This window comes from Salvelinus fontinalis, chromosome 10 (genome assembly GCF_029448725.1).
Source record: "Salvelinus fontinalis isolate EN_2023a chromosome 10, ASM2944872v1, whole genome shotgun sequence".
Classification (NCBI taxonomy): domain Eukaryota; kingdom Metazoa; phylum Chordata; class Actinopteri; order Salmoniformes; family Salmonidae; genus Salvelinus; species Salvelinus fontinalis.
In genome coordinates this window covers 14,928,146-14,946,889 of record NC_074674.1, presented here as the reverse complement: position 1 = coordinate 14,946,889, position 18,744 = coordinate 14,928,146, and the positions used below count along the sequence as shown (strand labels likewise).

General features: G+C 42.7%; 2 protein-coding genes across 13 annotated transcripts in view; both read left to right on the top strand.

The window, feature by feature from the left end:
* LOC129863670 (zinc finger MIZ domain-containing protein 2-like) overlaps positions 1–6,308 on the top strand; it is a 39,173-nt gene extending 32,865 nt beyond the window's left edge. For 10 of the 12 annotated variants that reach the window (XM_055935813.1, XM_055935806.1, XM_055935812.1 and 7 more), the window contains exons 20-21: positions 3,803–4,036; positions 4,884–6,308. In XM_055935813.1, coding sequence (XP_055791788.1) covers positions 3,803–4,036; positions 4,884–4,991 — 342 coding nt within the window. In that variant the 3' untranslated portion in view covers positions 4,992–6,308. Of the gene's footprint in view, positions 1–3,802; positions 4,037–4,500; positions 4,538–4,883 lie in introns of all 12 variants that reach the window. The other 2 variants (XM_055935814.1, XM_055935815.1) reach the window with 1 other exon arrangement.
* A 1,810-nt stretch (positions 6,309–8,118) lies between these two features.
* On the top strand, positions 8,119–15,090 carry LOC129863672 (peptidyl-prolyl cis-trans isomerase A-like). The gene is made up of 5 exons (XM_055935816.1): positions 8,119–8,281; positions 11,157–11,187; positions 11,870–11,958; positions 12,483–12,655; positions 14,612–15,090. The coding sequence occupies exons 1-5, from the start codon at positions 8,213–8,215 to the stop codon at positions 14,742–14,744; spliced, it is 495 nt and encodes a 164-aa protein (XP_055791791.1). The 5' UTR covers positions 8,119–8,212; the 3' UTR covers positions 14,745–15,090.
* The last annotated feature ends 3,654 nt before the right edge of the window (positions 15,091–18,744 follow it).

The window sequence follows — 18,744 nt, the reverse complement described above, 5'->3', positions numbered from 1 at the left end:
ACATTACTTTAATAAAATATTTCAGTTACATTTGAGCTGACGCCTGACAATCACTTCAATGTAAGGCCCACGTTATGACTGCTGAATACCAACTATCAATCACTTAGATCGTGTATTTTCAGGTAGAGATGCCTCCCGAATCAACTGATCTCCATCTGCTGTATATCCAACAATCTTCTCTCTTTTACGTAGCAGGCGTAAAAGAAACCCAGACGGGACAAGTAGGCGGGCAATGGATTATGGTCATTATATATACACTGAACAAAAACGCAACAATAAATGCAACAATTTCAAAGATTTTACTGTAAATAAGAATTTGTTCTTAACTGACTTGCTTAGTTAAATAAAATAAACATAAATTACACAGGTGCACCTTGTGCTGGGGACAAATCAGACAATTTAAATAAATTCATTAGGCCCTAATTGACTTCTTTAAAAAAAAAAAAATTTAGAAGGGGCGTGGATCAGAAAACCAGTCAGTATCTGGTGTGACCACCATTTTCCTCATGCAGCATGACATCTCCTTCGCATAGAATTGATCAGGCTTTTGATTGTTGCCTGTGGAATGTTGTCCCACTCCTCTTCAATGGCTGTGCGAAGTTGCAGGATATTGGCGGGAACTGGAACACGCTGTCGTGTTCCAGAGCGTACCAAACATGCTTAATGGGTGACTTTGCAGGCCATGTACAGATCCTTGCGACATGGGCCTATGCATTACCATGCTGAAACAGGAGGTGATGGCGGTGGATGAATGGCATGACAATGGTCCTCAGGATCTCGTCACGGTATCTCTGGGCATTCAAATTGCCATCGATAAACTGCAATTGTGTTCGTTGTCCGTAGCTTATGCCTGCCCATACCCTAACCCCACCGCCACCATGGGGCACTCTGTTCACAACATTGAAACCCGGATGTATCCATGAGCACACTTCTCTAGCGTGCCAGTGGCCATCAATGGTGAGCATTTGCCCACTGTAGTCAGTTATGACGCTGAACTGCAGGTCAAGACCCTGGTGAGGACTACGAGCATGCAGATGAGCTTCCCTGAGATGGTTTCTGACAGATGGTGCAGAGATTCTTCGGTTGTGCAAACCCACAGTTTAATCAGCTGTCCCGGTGGCTGGTCTCAGACGATCCCGCAGGTGAAGAAGCTGGACGTACTGTCAAATTCTCTAAAATTATGTTGCTTATGGTAGAGAAATGAACATTCAATTCTCTGGCAACAACTCTGGTGGACCATCCTGCAGTCGACCTTGCCAATTTGAGCACTCCCTTAACTCGAGACATCTGTGGCATTGTGTTGTGACAACGTAATATTTTAGTGGCCTTTTACTGTCCCCAGCGCAAGGTGCACCTGTGTAATTTATTTTATTTAACTAGCCATGTCAGTTAAGAACAAATTCTTATTTACAAAGGCCTACCAAAAGGCAAAAGGCCTCCTGCGGGATGGGGGCTGGGATTAAAAATGTATTAAATATACATTTAGGACAAAACACACATCACGACAAGAGACAATACTACATAAAGAGAGACCAAAGACAACAACATAGCATGGCAGCAAACATGACAACACAGCATGGTAGCAACAACATGGTAGCAGCACAAAACAGGCTACAAACATTATTGGGCACAGACATCAGCACAAAGGGCAAGAAGGTAGAGACAACAATACGTCATGCAAAGCAGCCACAACTGTCAGGAAGAGTGTCCATGATTGAGTCTTTGAATGATCATGCTGCTTATCAGCTTCTTGATATGCCACACCTGTTAGGTGGATAGATTATTTTGGCAAAGTAGAAATGCTCACTAACAAGGATGTGCACAAAATTTGAGACATTTGCTTTTTGTGCGTATGGAACATTTCTGGTGTCTTTTTTAAAATTTCAGCTCATGAAACATGGAACCAAGACTTTACATGTTGCATTAATATGTTTGTTCAGTGTAGTTAATTACCACCCTTTCTGCGCTATGCTATGTAGAATACAACTCCCTATTACATTGCAAAGATGGGGCTTGATCTGATTTATGACTAGAGAAACTGCAGTTTTAGCTCACATAAAAAAATCTAGATGGAATTCAAATAATTGAACAGACATTGGTCAATTAGTTGTTCAAAAAACAAGAAATAACTGAAATGGAGTTCAGCTCACCACGAACACATACAGGGACACAGTGACTAGGTTCGGGGGTCAATTCCATTTCTAGTCAGTCAGGGTCAGAGAAAGGGAGGGAATGAGCACACATACAGGGCCAAAGTACACACCTGATGTTCTTACATCAGGCTTCTCTCGTCTCTATAAAGAGATCTATCACAGGCTCCACGTAGGTCACTTAATGGTGAACACGCATGTGCAAATGGACTCTTGAGTACTCGGAAAGCATTGGCTACATTTTCATCCTCGAACAAGCACTTGAAATCTTTTTATTTATCCATCGTGATCTGCTCAGGTAATGGAATTAGTTAATTTTATTTGATACATTTCAAATGCAAATAAAGTTATTTCAGTACAGATAAGTAAAACATACACATTTGTTCCTGTGTTGGGACTGTGAACCACAATATTTTGGGTACCTCAGCTTCATTTTACGGTACTATTTTGATTCTTTACCTGGTATTTTAAATCATGTGCATAATAAACCCTAGTGATACATTCACTTAACCGAAGCATATAGATATACAGACGCATGAAAGAATATATTTGCATGGATACTGGCACACTACCGAAAACCTCATTGGAATGTTCCCTTATCAGATGCACACTTGTTAGGGCTTAGGAATCCTCTATACTTTATATTTGCATCGTACACTTTTTAAAATATGAACATATTGGGCATCTTGAAGTGCCTAACAGTCAATGAGTAAAAGTGGCACTTCACATAGGGTAGACACACGCTAGTATAGTAATGGAGTTACTCCTAGGAATGTGTCCCATATCAGATTACCGTCTCGTGCTTCCAATTACGCACATTGTGTATGTCCCAAATGGCACCCTATTCCCTATAGTACACTGCTTTTGACCAGAGGTCTATGGCCCTGGTCAAAAGTAGTGCACTATATAGGGAATAGGGTGCCATTTGGGATACAGATATTGACTGTCCTTGACACTAGAGTAGTCAGAGACATTTTGTCTTACTTTGGTTCAAGTGGCACAGTTGGTTAGAGCAACACCAGTTGGGTGGATTTCTGAGTAGGGTGAAGATTGTGTGTCTGTTCACCATAAGTGACTTTGAATAAAAGCATCAGCTGATTGACCATGTTATTACATTCGTTTTTCCTGAAGCCACTTATTTTCCTGAAGCCACGTGTTTTATATAAAGTGCTGTGTTCATCTATGTTAGCTATGTAAGAGTGACTGTCATGCCCTTGCTCGTTTGTACAGTGAAGAGCCTTTTGACTGGGCCTGGAGGAGACAGCATTTACACTCATACACACACACAGGCGCTCAGTTGTCCAAGAAAGATTTTTAGAGGAACACAAAATGTCCACCATTCCCTTTCTTCACTCCTCTCTCACACACACACACACACACACACACACACACACACACACACACACACACACACACACACACACACACACACACACACACACACACACACTGTGGAGTCGAACAGGATTGCACTTTGTTGGACCATTTTGAACGCGTTCACAACTGTTCAGCGATCGTGAACTGAACCTCCATGTAGCGTCATACAATGTGAAACTCGATATCGTCTCTTTTTCTTCCCTTTATTTTTCCCTCTTCCTATCACTCTCTTGTCTCTCTCCCTCTTTCTCTCTCATTCTTTCTCTCACCATCAGATGTCCCATTCTGGCCGTATGGACCCTTCCCATAATGCCCTGCAGCAACAACAGCAGCACCAGCAGGGTCTCCACGGTAACCAGAGTCTCGGAAGCGGCGTTGGCGGACAGATGCAGCAGCGGAACTCCAATACCCAGAATGCCCGGCTACAGGCGGAGGGCTCGTTCGGCCAGGGGGGTCCAGGAGGAACGGGGGTAGCGGGAGGAGGAGAGGGAGCGGATCACGCCTTGGATGTAAGTCACCACCTCGGCCCTGTCTAGACACACCCATATGGAAATGCGGTCCGATACTGATATGTTCTTGACCATGGTAGCTAATACAGATATGGCAAAACCACGTTTTTTTCCCTTGTGTAATTCGGGCATTAGCTGCGATAGCAAACAGTCACTTTTGCAAATTTACACAAACAGTTTGAAGATTCAACACCAATGACGAAGTGGTGATAATTCATGCAGGTGTGAGTTAAGTGTACATATGATGCATGCGATGCCATTATGATTTTTAGCCGTGGGCTCCGTTCCAATATCCACTCTAGCAATATCACTTAGACTGAAGTCCTATATTGGGCATGCTGCGCATGCATCCTAAGTGATATTACTAGTGTGGATATTGGACCGTGGCCCTGGGCCCATGTGGGTGGTCTTATACTAACCCCCACCCTCCCTCTTTTACTGGGGACGGGGCGAACCGGGTGCAGGGGAGGAACTTCCACAGATCAATCTACTACGACAACCGTAAGACAACCATAAGACAACCGTTAGACAACTGTAAGGCAACCACACAGAGCCAGCTAGCTGCTCGTTCAGCGATAATGTGGATTTGAGTGATATTGGGCATGTGGAACTGAAGCTATCTGAAGCTACCTTCACTCTTGGAAAGAGCTTGTTTTTTGCCACATCCATGTGCCACAAACAAACCTTCCTCTCTTGTTTTCCTTCTCTACCCCTTTCTCTCTGCTTTTCTAAAATGAATTCATTTAAATTCTAGAGGCTTTATTGGCATGAAAAGCGAAGGAACATGTCAAAGCAAACAATGACAACAATAACACTTTCTCTCCCTCTTCTCTTTCCCCATTTCCAGCTTCTCCCTGAGCTGACCAATCCAGATGAGCTGCTGTCCTACCTAGGTCCTCCAGATCTACCTAGCAACAACAACGATGACCTGCTCTCTCTGTTCGAGAACAACTGAAGACTCCCTTCTCGTTAAGGGACAGCTTCATCCTTCTAGAGGGGGAAGGGCAGAGGAGAGGGGGGCAAAAAGAAGAGAGCGGGTACAGACCGAGGGATCCATGTTTGTATACTCTCTGTGGACCAGACCAACAGGCTTTCCCAAGGGAAGGTGCAGAGGGTAGGTAGTGAGAGAGACATGACGGTTTCTGTCTGGGAACTCTGTCAAGACTATAGTGTTTTTAGACTTAATGTAAAGCGTCCCATTGCACTCTGGATCCATCAAGTACGTTTAAAAAAAAATCTGAGAAAGAGAATGACTCTGTCCAAGACTGACTGACACATGGGACTGCCTGCACAGGCCAGCCGCTATAATTGTAATTCAATGTTCTCAAAAAATCACAAGCCGAAGGATTTAACTTTTTTAAGGATATTTTTAGAAACGAGAAAAAGAAAGTGTGTTATGTTGACTTTCTATTGTGTATTTATGATTGTGGAACTTGTCAATACACGTGGAATAGGCATAGTGGATCTCTGTTGACGTGACTTAGTGTCATAAAGAAAGTAAGAGGGGTGTTCATCCTAAAGGGGAGTTGTGAATGCTGAAATCAGGATATGCAGCCTCACACCTGGGCAATACATACAGTACTCAGCTTATTGTATCTATACTTAGATCATACAAAGCCAGCACACACAAGGAGATGGGAGGGAATTTTCTCACGTACACTGATCTAGACTTGTAGAGCAAGAGAGATACAGAGAGAGAGGTGTTATTTTTGTACTGGGTAGGGCACAAAGAGAGGGTAAGGGTGGGGGTGGGAGGAGAAGGGTTAGTCGGATGAGTTCGAAGCCAGATGGGGAACTCTCACCTCCATTCACACCCTGTCTCTGGTAATCCTCCCTTCTCTCTTGCTCTCCCTCCTTCAAGATAACAACTATACTGCTGAGACGTTTAAACATGCACAATTGTACACACATACACTTTCAAGAAGGGATCCCCAGTAAAGTCCTGTGCATTGATGGAGAGGGGGAGAAGTTGTTTCCCTTATGTCAGGGAGTGAATGTGTATTCTCTCTCTTCCTCCTCTCCAGCCCATCTCTTTCCAGCCCGTAACACACATTTAAAACAATACCAAGGTTTAAACAGACTTTCAACTTCCTCTCTCTTGGTCTTTAGCCTGAGGGGACTATCTACCTGTCCCCACTCCTTTCCGAGGTTGTCATTGGTTTGTAAAGTGTTTGTATGATAGGTCTTACTGTTCATGGCACCAGAAGTTGGATGTGCAATGTTTTTTTGGGGAAAAAATCTGTATGATATATAAATTGTTTTATAATCATGACCATATTGCTATTAGAGTAATTCCAGAGTTGGTGAAGCTGTGCACATCTGTCCTATATTTGTTTAAACTAGCAGAGTTCATGAGTTCAGAAATATGTCAAATTCATGATGTCAGTAGACTTACGGGGGCCTGCATTCACAAAATGTCTCAAGGTCCTGATCTAGGATCAGTTTTCCTTTTCAGACTATAATTAATACAATTATATGGGTGGGGGGGGGGCTAGGTCCTAGATCAGCACTCCTATTCTGAGATGCTTTGTGAATATGGGCCCTGGTTACTATATATGAGTGACTGTACAAAGAATTTCAGAGACAACACCAGCATCTGCTAGGTAACCATTTTTCATGTTTTATTGTCTAGATCAGGGGTGTCAAACTCATTCCACGGAGGGCCTTGTGTCTGCAGGTTTTTGGTCTTTCCTTTCAATAAAGCCCTAGACAACCAGGTGTGGGGAGTTCCTAACTAATTAGTGATGTTAATTCATCAATCAAGTACAAGGGTGGAGCGAAAACCCGCAGACACTCGGCCCTCCATGGAATGAGTTTGACACCTGTGGTCTAGATGATGATGCTTAAGAGACCCATGTCAGTGAATACAATTAATACACTGTTAAATTGTCCTATTAACTGCACACCAGTTTTTCTAAAAATGTTAAATATTTCCATTGTTTTATAAGTAAAAAATGTCACTTCTGATCATGTTTCCCTAGTTCTTTACTGTATTTGGTCCCCCTAGCTAGCAGGTGTAGGCTACAGGAAATAACACCCTGACTTATCCCATGTGCCGCAGGAACCAGAGAGCAGAAACCAGGTTGTCTAGATAGGATGCAGCAGTGACATTTCGTAGCAGGTTATGAGGTTAGGAAAAGGTTTAGGGCTTGCTAAAATTGACTGACGCGACTAGAACCTTTGACATTAGCAGCATCCCTTTTTTTTTATATTACAATACAAAACAGGACATCGCTACAAATATTTTCTTATGAAGCATAAAATAAATTAAGCAAAAAATACAAATGCCTACACATGAATTGCCAGCGACATCCGTTTCACAAAAGTAAAAAACCTTCTAGCCAATATGACGGTCATGGCTAGAAAGGATCCAGCTTTTGTCATTTAATTTCCACTGCAGGTTTAGAATTTACGCGGCATGTTAAGGTTAGTTAAAATGCAAATACGTTTAAAAAAAAATCAACCTTGGACGTAAATTTGATAAATTGCATCCCATCTAGATATTACCAACCATGACCCAGGCTCGAGTTAGCAACATTTTGGGCGTGCACCCCGCCCCTCGCACCGTAGTTTACCCAGGCACACACACAACACTTGCTAATCCGGCATACATACAAGATAGCGGTATATTTTATTAGGCCTACAATAATTCGTGATCATGCCGCATACATTCCACGAGCGCTTTGTCCAGTGGTGAAAGACAGGCACTTGCCAGTTCGTATCCGTTGCGCCATACAATTGCCATTGGTAACTCATTTTTATATTTGAGCCATAATGGCGATTTAATTCAGCAGGAGACGCCCTGTACAATCCAGCCAGCGACAGTACACGCCTAGACTTTCCCTGGCAGAACATTGGGCAGTATGTGTTATCGTCATTTGTATGCACCATAATGAGCCAATCACGAGTACGTCCCCCAAACCTCGCTGATCAAACCGGCGTGCAGGGTAGGGACCATTGTTCTAATGTATTCCCCCCGAGACATCTAATTGGTTTAAACTCATGTCACTCAATGGTCCCAGTCTTCTAATTGGTTTGCATTGGCTCCATAGGCTTCCCTGGGGTGCGCATATATATTTTGTGTACACAGCAGTGTTTCTGTTCCGAGTCAGCTGCGGAACGGTCCAGTAAACTTGGCCTGTACTCGTGTGTTTTCACGAAAATAAAAACCCAATCATGCCTAACCCCAGAGTTTTCTTCGACATCACTATCGGTGATTCCGCCGCCGGCAGGATTGAAATTGAGGTAAGGAGCAGAGCAAAACGTCTTGTTTGGGAATAAATGTGCTTTTTAACTTTAAAAGGATTGCTTTATTCTCGTTAGGGTCTGCTTTAACTAGCTACACGGTAGTTGCATGCAACCGGGATGCTGTCAGACTCGGGTCCACGTGCTTTCATCTTTGACATGTTGATTAACTAGCTAATGTTAGCTAACTTGTATTTCGTTTCATTGAAAGCTCCCCAATTTTGCTCCAACCTCAGTTGATCTGCAAAATTTTTCCACAATGATTGAGATTGGTTTGTTTTTGCTGTTCTTACGTTTACTTTGGCATAGTTTTCTTATCGGTATCTAAATCGTAATGTAAAACGGTCTTGTCCATAGTTTTTGTAGTAGCATTCGATAATTACTGCGATCTTGGAACTCCAAAATGGGCGCGTAAATGGTCAGTTGCGTTGTTTTAACATAGCTAGATAACTTTAGTATCTGTTTCACTTACGTTTTACTGGCATGTAATTTTTAACCAGTCGCCATTTTCAGCATATTTCTTTTCATAGCGCCAGATGCCATTTTGAGAAAGAAGGGATGTGGGGTTGGAAGGCCGCGAACGCAATGTACCTAAAAGCACATTGCACCAAATCAAAGTATTGGCTGCGATCAATTAATTGATTCATCTGGTAATTTACCCATCCCCATTAGCATTCTAAGGCACCAAGGAGAATGTGGACCATGGTCCCTCTGCAATCCAATGTACTGCGGTGTAACGTTATGCTTATTGTTTATTGTTATGAAATATATTGTAATGGTCATAGATTTTCAGCTGCCTGGCCTTTCTCTCTATGCGGTAAAATCTTGCTGCTGTTAGCTGCTGCAATCATGTTTTCCATTCAAACAGCACGTGGCACTAGAGAGCCTGGATGCCCATTCCCTCCTAAATAATGAGGATATTGTGATTAGTATTACTTTTCAGATTTTGTTGACTAGGTGCAGTGGCGCACACGAAAAGAATTTAAGGCCAGAGATCCGCGCGAAATCCAGGAGGATAAGGCGCTAACCTGCCTTTCCCTTTTTAAGATTAAACATTACACAGTAGCTTCCAAATGGCAAAATGGACTAGTACTTGGTGATTATTGTAGCATATCCTTTTTGACAATTTGATCTTCAAACCTTTTGTCATCACGTGGGAGGGAGCACGTGACCGTGCAGTTGATTCCATTGTTTATGAATGATGCCAGTAGCTCTGGTGCTGCTTGCTAAACATTGTAGCCTATCCAGCCTAGTGTAGTACAGAGGTTGGTCAAAATCACAGATCCAGGAGAAGTCTATGCTCCCTGAATCTTTACCTTACACATTAGGGCACGTGCGACTCAACTGACCTCAGACCAGCCTCTACAGCGTTGGCCCAACGACAGCAGTGGTGACTTCCTTATTCCTGAACTTGTTACTCATCTAAGGAGTGGAAAAGTACTGGGGTGTGTCTGGGGCTGGAGGGAGGGAGGGAAGTGAGACGAGTGGCTGGAACCTGGTGTAGGGAAAGACATGTTGTAAAGGGCCTAAACGTTCATGTTTCACAGGTGGTTGACACTTGGCAGGAGTAGAATATAGCCCAATTGGCTCTAGACATTGATCTACCATAATCCCATCCCTCCTAATGCATTTAAAAGGATTTTGTGTGAACTGATCATTGCCTTAAGGGGAGAGTAATTTACTGTTATACCAGTGGTTAGCTGGTAGTGTAATGTGAGATTGTACACACTACAGTTGACATGTGTCATGCTGTGGAATTCAGTGAAGTCATTACCTGTCGCTAGTGTTCTAGGTGACTAGTTGGTTGCCCCTGACTGTCATGTGATGGGTTGGAAATGATGTCTGTAGAGATGCACCTCTGTCTCACACAATCAGTAGCTGTTTCCATTAACTTGTCCAGTGAGATTTTGCTCTTTTGGGGGGGGGGGGGTTGACATTTAAATAGATCACATGAATTTTTGTAGATGAAACAATTGCCTGCTAGGTTATGTTTCCATTTAACTGTCTTGTGTCAATTTTAAAAACTTTTGTAAGTAATGGCATGACGACAACAAAGCGTCTGCTAAAATGTAGTGGTTGAAGTGTTTCCTTTACCCATTTAGGCAAATTGTGCCATAATAAATTGGTGGTAGCCTGTATGCCCTGCCACCTATGTTTCATACCTCTGGTAGCCTGAGAAAGCCAGCATAGAATGCAATAATCTACTAATATCTGTGGCAACATATCAAGGTCTGTGCTATGGGTGAAACTTGTAGATCTGAAATAGTTGGTTTAAACTTGCCAGCTTACCAGGAAAGTAAGCAATTCAGTCATTCGTGAAAGGCAGCGCAATCCTCGTCCTGCAAATAACTTTTTAGAGTTGGATTTTTCAAATTTTGCAAGCAGTAGGCATTTAGAATAAAATGTGGAGTAGAGCTTCTAGTTAGTTACGTGTTGGCAATCATCGTTTATTGGAGCCACACTTTAATTTGTCAGAATTATGTTTGTCAAAACATCCATCCCTTTTGAACAGATAGAAATTCTAAAGAGCGACAATTTCTATCTGCTGTTTCCATTACACACGTCACAATTTGTTGCGTTTGTCTAATAAACCTTAGGCAATGGAAACCTGCCTACTGTCTCGTGTTTCTCACATGGGAGTTCTAGATTGGAACAGAACAGGTCTAGAAGCAACACCTAGAACCGAAGAGGCTTAGACGCCGTCTGCTTTGGGTCCTGTGGTCAACGCTTTAGCGGTAGTCTTTTATTACCCTGATTTATAATTATCACGTTATTCATTAGTGACAACTTGAGCTCTACCTCATTGATCTGTGTGCTGTTTCCCCTTCATTGATTTGAGTATACTAATGAAAAGCCCTCTCTCCTCGTCTTACAGCTTTTTGCTGATGTGGTCCCCAAGACTGCAGGTAAGATGGCTTCAATGATTGACAGTTCCTGAATTATTAACAAAAACACACTCTGCAAGTGATTCTCACGATAGTCTTCCAAGCCTTGTGGTTGGAATGACACCTAATGGCAACAACTGATGCTGTCCAACCTTCCCCACACTCCTCACCCCCTTCAATGGCACCGTTTCTGTCATCGGTGAGCCCTGGTCCCCAAAGGCCAGCAGCATGCATTTAGATCCATCTACGCTACATGACAAAAATGCGTCGCTGCATGATCAGATATCATATACAATGCAACAGCTGATGCAAGGATGCTTCCTGTTTGTAATTAAGTAGCATTGAGCAGCCCTGGTCTACCTTGTCAGTCTTCATAGATTTCAGTGATCAGGAGCAGAACCACTATTCTGATTTATGTCGCCTTTAAAGGGATACTTTGCCAAAATCTCAATGAGGCCCTTAAACTTCCTTCCCCAGAGTCGGCTGAACTTGTGGATACCAGTTTTGTCTCTGTTCAGCATTAGTCATTGTGCTAATGCTAGTCATAGTGGACACTGAGATATCATTTTTTTTAAATCCAAGTTCATCTGACTCTGGGGAAGTTGCTAAAGGGCCTCAATGGCAACATTTGGCAATATCTCTTTAAGCAGCTATGCACACATCGCTGATAATAACAGGATGCCTGTGTTGTCCCCCCCCCCAGAAAACTTCCGTGTCCTGTGCACCGGGGACAAGGGGTTCGGCTACAAGGGCTCCAGCTTCCATCGCATCATCCCCGGTTTCATGTGCCAGGTGAGTGGGGGGGTTGGGTGGTTGGCAGCAGAATCTGGGTTGCTGTTTCCAGACTATACTCAATAGTCCCGAAGGCTGTTTCTCCTCCTCAATCTGCACTGATATTCATACGGTCTCAGACAAGGAGTGCTGATCTAGGATCAGTTGTTTCCTTTTAGATCATAATGAATTATATGGGGGGGGGGGACTGACCCTAGATTGGTACTTATCCTCTGAGACTCTCTGAATATGGGCCCTGATCTGATTTACATCTGACTGGTGCAACCAGGCCCAATGCTGGGCCCCTACCAGCCATATTATTAATTTACACGCATTCACTACAAGTGACCTTTTTTCTCACAATGTTTTTCTGAGCCTTGTGGTTGTGATGACACTGCCTAATGGCAACCACACTGATGCAGTCCCCAACATGCCTCAAAGTTGGGGGTTCTTGTAGAATACAGGAGACTTCTCAGTGGCCTTGTTAGAGAAAGGGGAAAGCGATACAAAAGAAATGATGTCCCTTATGCTTTGCCTTCCCCTAGGGCGGTGACTTCACCAACCACAATGGAACCGGTGGCAAGTCCATCTACGGCAACAAGTTTCCCGACGAGAACTTTAAACTGAAGCACACAGGCATGGGCTGTATGTCCATGGCCAACGCTGGTCCCAACACCAATGGATCCCAGTTCTTCATCTGCACTGCTAACACCGACTGGTGAGGGGCGACCACACACACACACATAGTTGACACTAATTGGTGAGACTGGTTCATTTGAAATTTAGTGAATAATTTACATGCATACTCTGCAAGTGATGTTTATCTCACGACGGTCTTCCTAACATGCTGACTAGACCGGACATGTTGCGGGCGTCGCAAAATAAATTTAGAAATCCACGTTATTCAATTATTGCACCCAACACTGCTCACGAGCGTCTGCAATGCGAAGGGTTAAAATAGAACTCCTTTCTATTTCTGATGCAGATCGTGCTGAAAGTCCTGCCTCTCCCATCTCCTCATTGGTTTATGGCAGGTACCCACGTGCCTTCTCCTAATTGGTTATACCCACGTGGGTGATTGAAAGAAACTGTTTTGCCGGTTGTCATGGTAATACTATGAAAGTTTAGATGCCAATCACCATAAGTTCAAAGATGGAAAAAGCCTGGCAGGAGGAGAGATGACTAGAAACGATTCGGTTGGCTGTTTTATGTGTGGATTACTTGTCGGAGTAGAGGAGCTTGTGCATTTCATGTAAAATAACAACTCAATGTTTATATCCCAGGACAAATTAGCTAGCAACAGCAAGCTAGCTAAATAGGACAAATTAGCTAGCAAGCTAACTAGCTAATTTGCCATGCATGTTTAATGCTTTTCAACCTGTCCCCAAATTAATGTCATTGGTTCGCTATTTTAACCTCCGTGTCGTGATCGCGGACAAAAATACATCTATGCACGATGGCGCACGCGCAGCCGGTTTGGGTTCCGCGTAACCTTGTGGTTGTGACGACACTGCCTAATGGTAACAACTAATGCTGTCCACCTTTCCCAACACGCCTCAGACCCTTCAATGGTTCCTCTCTAATACATGCGCACACAAACCTGCAGGAACTAAGACGCATCCTCACTAGTGATGTGGCCAACAACTGTAAAGTAGTGTCCTTCAGGGCAGTGCACCACTGGTCCGTGAATATGTTCTTACCAGTGGTGGGGCTGGTACAGTAATTGTGTAGCTGATCGTGGATGAAGACCGTTACGAAAATAAAATAACTATCATCTCTTTAAGTAGATATACACTGAACAAAAAAAATATAAACGCAACATGTAAAATGTTGGTTTCATGCGCTGAAATAAAATGTCCCAGAAATTCAATATGCACAAAAAGCTTCTCTCCAATTTTATCAAAGATTACATCCTTGTTAGTGAGCATTTCTCCTTTGCAGGTTAATCCATCCACCTGACGGGTGTGGCATATCAAGAAGCGGATTTAAACAGTATGATCGTTACACAGGTGCACCTTGTGCTGGGGACAAAAGGCCACTGTAAAATGTGAAGTTTTGTCAACACAATGCCTCAGAGGTCTCAAATTGAGGGAGCATGTAATTTGCATGCTGACTGCAGTAATGTCCTCCAGAGCTGTTGCCAGATAATTGAATGCCCCGATCAAAGCCCCGATCAACTCGATGCGAAGGAGATGTTGTGCTGCATGAGGCAAATGGTCACACCGTCTACTGACTGCTTTTCTGATCCTCACCTACTTAACTATTTTTTTTTTTTTTTTATCTGTCCAACCTATGCAGTGAAATAGATTAATTTAGGCCCTAATCTATGGATTTCAATTGAATGATTTCCTTATGAACTATAACTCAGTAATATTTTTGAAATGGTTGCATGCTGCTTCATAAAATATATTTGTTCAGTATACTTTACCTAATGGCCCTGTTGCAGTGCCTACTGCTAGTGCCAGGCAGAAGGACAGGAGAAAGTGTATTTTGAACGGTTAAAGCGATGCCGGTCATTTGACTGACAAATAATCCTTACCTATAAATCCATGATTGTCACAGCCTGTGACTACAAACATATTTGTGTGTTCCTGGTTGCCATAAGCCTCAGGATTGCTTCTCTCTGTTAGGAACTACTTCTTAGAGGCGCTGATCTTGCTCTCTCCCTTTGTAGGCTGAACGACAAGCACGTTGTGTTCGGCAAGGTGGTGGAGGGGCTCAGCATTGTCGCTAACATGGAGAAGAAGGGTTCCAGCAGTGGCAAATGCTCCGCCAAGGTCGTCATCACTGACTGTGGAGAGCTCTGAGCACCCTGTCTCTCGCTCTTTCCGCTTTCATCCCTCCTTCCCACCCTGCCTTTTTTCACCCAGCGTTGAGCTTTTCATCCCTTGGTCCCTCCCTCCACACAGCTCTAAGCATCAACCTCTCCTTCCTTCTATCCCTCCCTTAAGCTCTCCCCTCCCCCATAATCGGAAACATTCCCTTTAAGTGAGATTTTTTTTTTTTATTAACCATTCCTCTCCCTTACCGAAAGGTTTGTCCTGTCTGAACTAGTTTCATTTGGCTTGCTTTTTTTATTTAATTTTTTGGATTGTTCCATCAGGACCACATTTGTTTAGCAAATTCTGAATAAAGTGGCAAATGATTCCTTAACTGTGTGTGTCATTGAGTAAGAGTGGATGAAATGTGTATGTTTTTAAGTGTTTGTATAAAAAAAAATATATATATTTTTTGACTGCATCTCCTGGACTGGGCCACAGCAATTAAAATCACTGCAATGCCTAACAAATAGATGCAGTCAGTTTTAGAATGGGTGGCAAGTAAGAAGCTATTTCTAAATATTTGTATTGGGGAGAAACCGTTTACTAACCTAAATCTTGTAATGTGGAACTTGAGCAAGTTGAGTCTAAACTGCTTGGTATAACCCTGGATTGTAAGCTGTCATGGTCAACATATTGCTACAATGGTAGCTATGATGGGGAGAGATTTGTCCGTAATAAAGCACTGCTCTGCTTTCTTGACATTGCTATCAACAAAACCAGTCCTACAGTCCTTAGTTTTGTCGCACCTGGACTACTGTCCAGTCATATCTTAGCGACAGAATTTAGGCCATTTTCATAGATGGAGTTAAATCAGAATTTCTTGAGATTCAAAAAGGTGTTCCTCAGGGTTTGATTTTGGGTCCATTATTGTTCACTTTGTATATTAAGAACATAGGAAACAGTGTTAATTCTTGTAGCATTCTTCTCTATGCAGATGACACAGTTTTGTATTCCTGTGCCACCTCAGTGTAGCAGGCCATTTGTGTACTTCAGCATGACTGATTCAATTCAGAAATCACATACAGATCTTAAATTAGTGTTAAATACAAGTAAAACCAAGCTCATGCTGTTCCCTAGGTCACAGAATGTTGACCCTGAGGACCTGCATATTTACGCTATAAATGGAGCCCAAATTGAGCTTGTTTCTCAGTATAAGTACCTGGGTGTCTGGATTGATGACATGTTATCCTTCGTAACGCATATAAAAAAAATCTGACTAAGATTTTTTTTAATTTTAAGCGAAAAAAAATTATGCCTTAGTATTAAAAATAGGAGAAAGATTGTTCTACAACGTTTCTCCCTGTATTGGATTTTGGTGAAATTGTTTACATGCATGCGGCAACCTCTGTTTTCAAACCCTTGGACGCAGTCTACCATTCCGAAATGCGTTTTATCACAGGGGACAATTTTAGGACTCATCGTAGTCTGTAAAAAATGTGGGAAGGATCTTTCTGTAAGAAGAGAGCTGCATTCTCTTATTTATTTACCAAGCAATCTTACAGGAACTCCCTCTGTATGAAACTTCATTAATTAAGATAAGAATAATAAGTTACCAATCCCGTTCACAGGAATGGATAACACTAGAGATCCCTTCAGTCTCCACAGATTTAGGAAAATCTGCGTTTAGTTTCTTTGCCCTAAATTTGTGGAATATGCAGAGTTCACTGCAGTTAGATGTACTGCTGCCACTCAGGCAGTTCAAATTATTGATTGAGGACCTCTATGTAGTTGAATGTGATTGCTTTTATTAAATGTTTATTTTTGTTAATTTTGTGCTGAATTATATTGTTTTATACACGTATATTTTCATATTCTGTTTTTATTGTAATGTGTACAGGGCTCTCTAATCTCATTGTGACTCAGTTTAAATAATGGTTAAATATAAAAAATATAGTGACTGGGCAGTAGTGCCACAGAGGGACATAGGCAAATTACAGGCCCTTAAATGTACACAAATAGCTAACATCAATGACATACATACATGTCAATCTCTCCTGGTTTAAGGTTGGGGAAAGATTGACTTCATCACGACTTAGTGAGAGGTATTGTCATGTTGAAAGCACTGAGCTGTCTGTGCACACAGCTCCGACACCCATGCATACCCCACAAGACATACCATCAGGGGTCTCTTCACTGTCCAAGTCCACAACACTCTGGGAAACACACAGTACTACACAGAGCAATGACTAAATGGAACTATTCCACATCAAGCAAGTCATTCAATCAGTAAAATCAGAAAGAAAACAAAACTAAACCTTATGGAACAAAGCGCACTGAAGAGACATGCTAGCACATGCCCTCTATACACACACACACTGTAATATTGTTGTATGGTGGTATGTAAGCAATGAGACACGAGGGGTGTGGTATATGGCCAATATGCCACGTCTAAGGGCTGTTCTTATGCACGACGCATCGTGGAGTGCCTGGCCGCAGCCCTTAGCTGTGGTATATTGGCAATATAACACAACCCCCCCCCCCCCCAGGTGGTTTGTCATACCTGTGGTATACGGTCCGATATGCCACAGCTGTCAGCCAATCAGCATTCAGGGCTCGAACCACCCAGTTTATAATACATTTTGTTGTTGAAATGTTATTGATGTACAATTTTTTACAAAAAATGTGTGCCTTAATGTGTTTGGACCCAAGGAAGAGTAGCTAATGGGGATCCCTAATAAATACAGTACAAATGTCACAACTCATTTCAATGCACTGCTATCAAGGCAGGCAAATCAAATGGTGTAGACTACTGTGAAATGCTTGCTTTACGAGCCCTTCCCAATGATGCAGAGTTATGCAAATGTTTTTCCTTTGACAGCTTTTCACATTTGAACTCTTCAACCCGTAGACTGTTATTTGGTGACGTACCATTGTCTAGATTAATACATTACAAGAATCTGTAGGCTAAACTAGATAAACTAGATGAGCTGAGCGTCATTGACATTGCTTTTTCTGTGCAACTTTGTAGCAATTCACACCTTTCACCACCAGAGGTCAGCATAGTCTTACTATTTATAGAGTTACTATTTAGTGTGAGTGCATTTAGTATCTAGGAATGGGTGTATCGTGCCTGTGCAAGTCTGGCAGCGTGTGGTGATGGCGGCGAACAGTGTGATGCGGAGATCGAGGATTTGGAGTAGCAACAGCTGCGCTGGAATGCGATCAATATGGTTGATAGTGCTGACGATATGGGTGGGGAGGACCTGAATGGTCTGTAGTGGAAAGTAATAGGAAAAAGAGACCATGATGCTACTGAAAGCAGTGGCGCTTCTAGTGCAGGGTGTGAAGGAAGGGAACGAATAATGATGTGTTGGAGTCGAAAGTTGTGAAGGTGTTTGATGTGACCACTGGGACGCAGCTACACCCTTTTTAAGAGGTGAAGTTAAACTAACCTGGTTCATTGGAAATGGTCGAATGCTAATATTCTGTGCTAGCCATGCACTGCATGGGAAGAAGATCAAAAGCCGTGTCCCCAGAGCTTATGCTAAATTGAGGGGCGCCATTTCTGGGGACACACTACGTCCACAGATGATATTAAAGAAAATGTGAAGGAAGGCAGAGTGATTGAGGCCAAAAGGTTGATCAGTAGTAAAGAGGGTCAAAGAAATGAAAGCTTATCAGTACTGCCGAGGTTGGAGAAGGTTTTGCTTGTAAAAGTACAGGATGTTAGTTTGACTGAGAATTGCAGTGTTTTAAATGACAAAGATCGGGACATGTATCTGTTCAGGGTAAAGAAAATAAAAGATGTGCCAAGTGTGGAGGGGAACATGATCATGGTTACTATAGGAACAATGTGAGGGCAAAGTGTTGTAATTGTGGGGGGACACACACAATGCAGCATTTGGTGGGATGCAAGGTGCAGAGCAAGGCTAGAGAGGCCCAGAGACATAGAGTAAATCACGATGGCTCGTATGCAGAGGCTGTAAACCAGATTGGTGGAACTACTAGGCGGACTGATGGAGCTACCATGGCTGCTCCCGTAGTA